The sequence below is a fragment of the Perca flavescens genome, chromosome 1, assembly GCF_004354835.1.
Source record: "Perca flavescens isolate YP-PL-M2 chromosome 1, PFLA_1.0, whole genome shotgun sequence".
Taxonomy (NCBI): Eukaryota; Metazoa; Chordata; class Actinopteri; order Perciformes; family Percidae; genus Perca; species Perca flavescens.
This window is the reverse complement of record NC_041331.1, coordinates 23399124-23406062: the sequence shown is the minus strand read 5'-3', so window position 1 is coordinate 23406062 and position 6939 is coordinate 23399124. Positions and strand designations below refer to the sequence as shown.

The window sequence follows — 6939 nt, the reverse complement described above, 5'->3', positions numbered from 1 at the left end:
TATCGGTACTGATTTTCGAGCTTCGCAGTAACGTAGCATCCGTGATGGCAGAGAGAAATCACTTTTCCGAGTTCCTTTAATATGCTCCCTGTTGGGAGGATAAGGGTACCAGCGGACCAGTCTCAAAATGACCACCGGCTTCAGCTCCGGTTCCTGCCGGTTCGCAGATTATTTTGTGATCTGCGGACTCGACACCGAAAGCGGGCTGGAACCCGACGAACTGTCCGGTAAGCACATTAGCCATCGGGATAAATGTCGGGCTGATGCTGTAGCAAAGAAGGAAGGAAGGGGGGCTGTTATAATATCGTGTCAGCGTTATTATTTAGCTTTTACTTTATCTTAAACGTGTCTGTGGTTCATTTATTCGTGTAACATGAAATATAGGTTGTTAACATTAATACACAGCGGACATAACGTCAGGCCTAGCTCATCTTCTTTCAGCCTGTTTGTCACTGCTCGATGAGAAGCGAGAGGATTACTGGCTTGTTGTCTCTTTAACGCACTGACATGAATTTTAATTCTAAGGTTGTCGATCAATTCCCTCCGGATTTTATACTCTATATCTCATAATGGTTTGATGTTGGTTCTGCACAGTAATACATATTTATTTTGAGAAACTTTATTCAGACATTGGTGTTGGTTGATGGTATAATACTGATGTTATTACACCCGAGGATGTCGTCACAGTGGCTCCTATAGCTGTCAGCGGGTTATTTAGATGAGATCAGGTATCAAGGTAGCAAAACACATGAGTGGATTAACAGATGCCCTAAAGGCATAATGTACCATGCCCCCCCATCGACCCCTGACATCCTCAGCATCCACCAGAGATCCACATTGTGCATGCAACCATCCTCCTCAAATAACCTCCTTAGAGGCACACCCTTCCCTTCACAAACATTTGACTTAAACATTAATAAGAGTACAGTAGGCTGTGCCACACCTGGATCTTGTTTGATTCGGGGACTGTGACCCTTTCTGTCATTATTTTACCTGTCTGAGCATGTGTTCTGATTGAAAGAGAGAGAGGATTTGCGTGTTAAACTGTGGCCTGAGGGTCCCTGGACATGGGAAATTACAGCATGGCAACAGTGCTGTTTTTCTCTCTACCATAGTCCTGGTCAGCTGACTTTTCAAATGCACATTTGGTCATAAATGAGAACACATTTTTTAGCATCAGCCATTAGGAGTGGGCAATATGACAATGCTAATGCATGCGACAACTTAAATTTGTCTATTGTCAGATATTTTGTCATATACCATTAATACTGTGGTAGTTATCCATTTTACTATTCCTGGTTTTATCAGACCATTGTGGGCAATATTTGATTAAGTATGTATTTTGCATCAATATGATACCCTTTCTTTATTTGTAAGGTATTTATTTCACCAAATTACACAAAAACAAACATTTACATGGTATCCATGAACCATTTGTCATCAACTTTCCAGAAGATTTACTACATCGTATTTATTAATATTTAGACATAAAATGACATATAATGACATAGAGGATTATATCTATATCCATAACTCCTTTTACCATTCAGATATTACAAATCGTTTAAATATTTTTTTCTTTTTAGTGATAGTGATGACTCAATTAACTTGTGAGGTACCTAAGACCTGACAGTAAGCCTACACAGTTGGGAACACTTAGTTCTTCCAAATGTTATCGTTGCTAAGTGTTCCCAACTTATTGGAAGACAGAGACAACGCATGGATTTACCATCTTGTAAGAAATAATAAAGACACTGAATCCCAGACGCAACCTGCCAAGCTGCAGTTGTTAAATGACAAGCTAATCCTGAACAAAGTCACTCTGTGAAGCTGGTTGGATAGCCATGACAACTGACAGAAGGCACGTGACAGGGTATGTTACTATAACTGCACATCTCATCTCAAAAGAGCAGGTCAAGACATGCACGTGCACTTTGTCTTGGCCCAAAAATAGTAAACTACTTCTCTCAAAAGACTGTTATTTCCTTTATTGTTGCATAATGTTTTATCTTAAATGTTCATGTCTCAGTGTATTTGAAGACTTTTGTGAATGAAATGTATTTGATTTTCATGTCTCTTCCTGTAACTGATGAGTGCGTTTTTGGAGTTGTGTGGCCAATTTAGTTTGCCCTAGGTGCTTCCACCAAGGAAAAAAACAATGTAATAATTAATACTCTTGATCTCTGTCTCCTCTGGGAGTCGTGACAGACCCAAGATATCAGTAGAGGTGGGAGTTGTGTTTAAATAATAGTGTTCACACTTTTGACTAAAGCTGGGCGATATGGAGAAAATGAAATATCACGATAGGACAGCTTAGACTACAAAGGGGAAAGAGAAGGGGAATGACCTGCAGCAAAGGGCCGCAGGTCGAAGTCAAACCTGCGGCTGCTGCGTCGAGGAGTAAATCTCTATATATGGGTGCCCGTTCTACCAGGTGAGCTAACCAGGGGCCCACATCATGATATTTTTGAACAAATACATCACTGTCGATATTGTGGCGATATTGCAGGTTGACTATTGGTGCTTTCACAAAATATTTACACAATGAGAGTTTTGATAAATAATCATCAGTAATGTGGATACAATGACTAAGTGGGTAAAGCCAAACAATAAAACAGCTAGTAAGTATGTTAAATTCAGAAAAATTAGAACGCTTTACTGTAATGCAGCTTTTAAAACCAGGAAAAGACAACACTTGTGTCCTATCACGATATCCCAAATTTAAGACGATATCTAGTCTCATAATCAGTGTCGATATAATATCAATATATTGCCCTGCCCTACTTTTGACAATGGAGATTTGTGTCATTTTGGAGTATAATATCTGGCAGCTCCAACATTTCCCCCACTAAGGTCAGGGTTTCCCGCAGTAGCAACAACACCCCTGCTAACTAATATCTTCGGGGAATCCCTAAATGTTGAAGCCAGGGAACAAGAAGGTCAACAAAGGCATAATATGGTTTCAACTCAAATTATGTACTTATCACTTCATTTACATTCAAATGTTGTGTATTTCACATTAAGAGGAATCACAAAATACTCTATCCAAGTGCGAATCTGCTAACATGATCTTGCCCTAAGCCTGTTGTGAGTGTTATGGTGCATAAGCTCTTGTTGACCGGGTCACTGCTCCTGGACTCTTCTAGCAGTCTTCAGACAACAATCCATAGTTCAGCCATTTTTAATTTTTTACTGCTGTTCACAACACAGTGATTAACAAGAGAAGAGTCTGTTTTATCTGTATTTTCTGTGACTCATCAGAAAGTACTTTCCTCCTTAAAGTAATCACTTAACCAAAAATCCTTTTAGTTTTCAAAGACTCAACCCCTTTACTTCTTATTTTTTACTTCCTTTAATTCAAGTTCCTGTTCCAAGTTTAGTTCAAATGTACTTCAAATTTAATAAATGAATCTAAGTTAAAGAACATGCATTGTTCTGTTTTAAAATTGAGCACAAAAGTGAGCAGAGAGCACAGGTAGATCTCCTTGACCACACTAAGGCCGTGTCAGGTGTGAACACCTTGTTCGTTTTTTGACACAAGACATAAATATAAATTTTATTTTAATTTAAGTTTTATATATAGAGTAATGACCCATTGATTGTCTTTATCCTCTCACCTTTAAAAAGATCTAAATTACAGTAGCTGCATTATGTTATATTTTTTCTGTTATCGTAATTTGCCATTGAGTGTGTGAAAAGGGGTTCTCCGAGGTCTCTCTGACAAGACAAAAACATAACCGGTTGAAAGCTTGCAGAGAAGTATAAGTTGAAGCTCTGTGGTTAAACATCGTTGAAGTTGTTCTACTTACTGCATGTTGCTGCTGTTTACTGTAGAACGAGGTTAGGGGCTTGCCCTTATCGACTCTCAGGTTTAGTTGAAGAGAGGAAATTGTGCGGAAAGTCCATGGGTACAGGTTACATATGATTATGTCAGCTAAACATCCCCTTTAGGTATACCTAGAAGTTCTTTTGCATTTTGACATTTCTGCCTGTTGTTGGAAGCATTCAGGTCTCTCTTTACCTCTGATGGAGTACTTCTTCTGTTTAGTTTTTACAGAAACCATACCATTTTTCACAATAATATCTAAATACTGTACTGTAATGTTTGGTATATTAGTAGGAAATGCAAATGTTGGGAAACTCTGCTGGAAACACCACTATAAATATGTGAAAAGTTAAGTCAGCGATTAAAGTGGTAATTTTAGAGATGATACCAAGAGTAGATGCTTTTTTAACCTTTTTAATAAAATACTTACTTATAATATAGTAGAATAAAATAGCAAATAATCATTAAATTGTTTAAGTAATTTTTCAAGCAGAAATACCAAACACTGTGGTTCCAGATTCTCAAATTTGAGAATTTGCTGCTTTTCTTTGTCATATATGATAGAAAACTGAAAATCTTTGGTCAAAACGAGACATTTGAAGATGAGACCTTGGGCTTCAGGAAATTGTGGCAGTAGTTTTATAGAGCAAACAATTCTTCCATTAAAAAAAACAACAACAACATATTAATCGATAATGAAAATAATTGCTTGCTTCAGCTGTTAAATGTCATGAAACTGAAGAGGCAGTTCAGCCTCATCTTAAACAACAGATGTAATTACTGAACAGACGACTGAACATTATTTTACGCCTTAATGATTTAAACCTTTTGAATTAATTAAAGTAACAAACTTTGCTGACAAAACTGTCGACAGAACCTTGGTGCCATGAATGAAACTGGTGGTTTTTGCTTAGTGATATAACAGAACCATGGTATGTTTCTCATTTTTAATATGATGCAATCTTAATTCATGTACAGTGAAACACAAAGAAACGACCAAAACTTTCTTTAAGCACAGTGAATGGCAGCACAGTGAGGACCTGATTAGCATATGTATGATCCTGCAGCCTCACAGGCGACACTGGAAACACAGGCAGCTGAGGGACATAAGTACACTCGCACACAGGCTCCACTTATTCAAATGCTAAATATCCTTTTGAATTTCCCAGGCAGCCTCTCTCCCCAATCCTACTCAGCAAACGGATGAATGGCTCAACATGAAAGCTGGCTTTAAATGCATAATGTGGGCTTTTATATTTGTACTTAGTTGTTTGTTTATTTGCCTGTTAAGGGTCTCCTAGTGTTTTAAAAATCTTCTTGAATGTATCAGGGACATTTTGAGTGCAGTATGAAGATTCATTACAGGGCTTTGAGGGTGCAGTGTTTATTGATCTTTACATACAAAATGATAACAAACTCAGAAGCTGACCATAAATAAGCTCATAGGAAATGCTTATTTCATAGGGCTGTAACTAATGGCAGCGACAATGATTGAAGCTAAAGATTAAAGTTTTGAGAAAACTTTCAATAAAATCATCTGCAGCTTAAATCAATTTACTTTAAGACTCTGGGTGACTGGCTTCTTCTCAATGGCAATGGTGGCCGAGGCTCAATGTTGTTGTGTTTAGACCTGTCCGCCATACTAAAATGATGGACAAAACATAAGTTCTTAGAAACAAGGTTGACATTATTTAAAAAAAAAAACCTAGCATTCATAATATAAACCGATAGGATTGTTACATTATTGGGGAAAGTCCTATGTTTTTGTGTTAATTTAGGATATCATTAAAAGAAAAATGGGAACACAGAATGGGGAATTTGTGATGGTTGTCCGTCGCCAGATCTTTCGTTCCCTTTATGGCGTAATTAAACCTGCACATTCTTGTCTAAAAGACTGTGTATTTTCTGTGGGTCAAGTTTCTCTGCAGTCCAATCCTGTGGCAGATGTTTTGCAAGCTGAACTTTCAGGCTGTCACGTTACATCAAAACTTCTTCCTGTTTGCTGTAGATATGATGTAGATACTGGTTTGGCTGTTGGTGTTTGTAATTCTCATTGGCTTACTTTCGTATATTACAAGTTTATGATTTAAAGGCCCAATCGGTAGACTTTTCTATAACTGACATTAAATTGTCATGTTGCATTATGGATGGTAACAAACTTTAAACAGCATCAGAAAATGTTTATAACTTATGTAGAAATTCATGTGTTTGGTTTGGCTGGTCTAAGTCGCACAACATCTTTTTAATGTGTCATGTCAAAATAGGGAAAGCACAGGTGCTATAATAATGGATATTTTGCTACACTGCACAGATATTCCTGCTACAGTAGTTGGTACAGGTGATTTTTTTGCTTAAAGGTAACTAAATAAACCCAGTTAATCCAGTAAAATACTTTTTTTTGTAAACAATCAAGTATCAAACACTGAGGAGGACACGCTATTGGATGCTGTCCTCCTCTCCTACTCTTTCTTCAATGCCTAATGAATCTCTCTCTCTTTCTCTCTCTCTCTCCCTGACCCTATCTTTCTGCTTGAGCAGCACTGGTTGAAGCCTGAAAATATTGTAAACAAATTAATAACATAACTAATTACACTGGTCGGACTGTTCAGCTCTGTTTGAGACTGATACCTAACATGTGCCTTTTTCAGTCGCGGAAAATACTTTTCAATACTCATCTGGATTGAAGCAGCAAACATTCAGTGTAAGAGTAAAAAAAATGACATAACATTATTTATAATAAGTTTATTTGATTCACAGCTGCTACATATAGTGTTTGACCTCGACAACCCAATTGCATTTTACCGCAAACTTGCGACTAGTTAACTTTCTAAAGCGGGCACAATCGCTTGTTTGCTAAGAGTCGGGTTGGGATTCCAACATTAACACACTGATATTTTATTCAGAATATAAAATATTTTTTATAGCCCTTTTTAATGTGTGATTGTGTAAAGGTGTTCACAAGATAGATATCAACCTTTCGTAAACTTGTGAATTTTGACGTCTTCTCTTGTTGTCATTGAGACAGACGCAGTGCGCACGGAGGGGAGGGGCTGTGTGTGTGTGTGTGTGTGTGTGTGTGTGTGTGTGTGTGTGTGAGAGTGTGAGAGAGAGAT

General features: G+C 37.6%; 1 protein-coding gene across 2 annotated transcripts in view; it reads left to right on the top strand.

Moving 5' to 3' along the window:
• The window catches only part of dennd5a (DENN/MADD domain containing 5A), a 35720-nt gene continuing 28781 nt past the window's right edge, over positions 1–6939 (top strand). For both annotated transcript variants that reach the window (XM_028575238.1, XM_028575229.1), the window contains exon 1: positions 1–227. In XM_028575238.1, coding sequence (XP_028431039.1) covers positions 128–227 — 100 coding nt within the window. In that variant the 5' untranslated portion in view covers positions 1–127. The remainder of the gene's footprint in view (positions 228–6939) is intronic.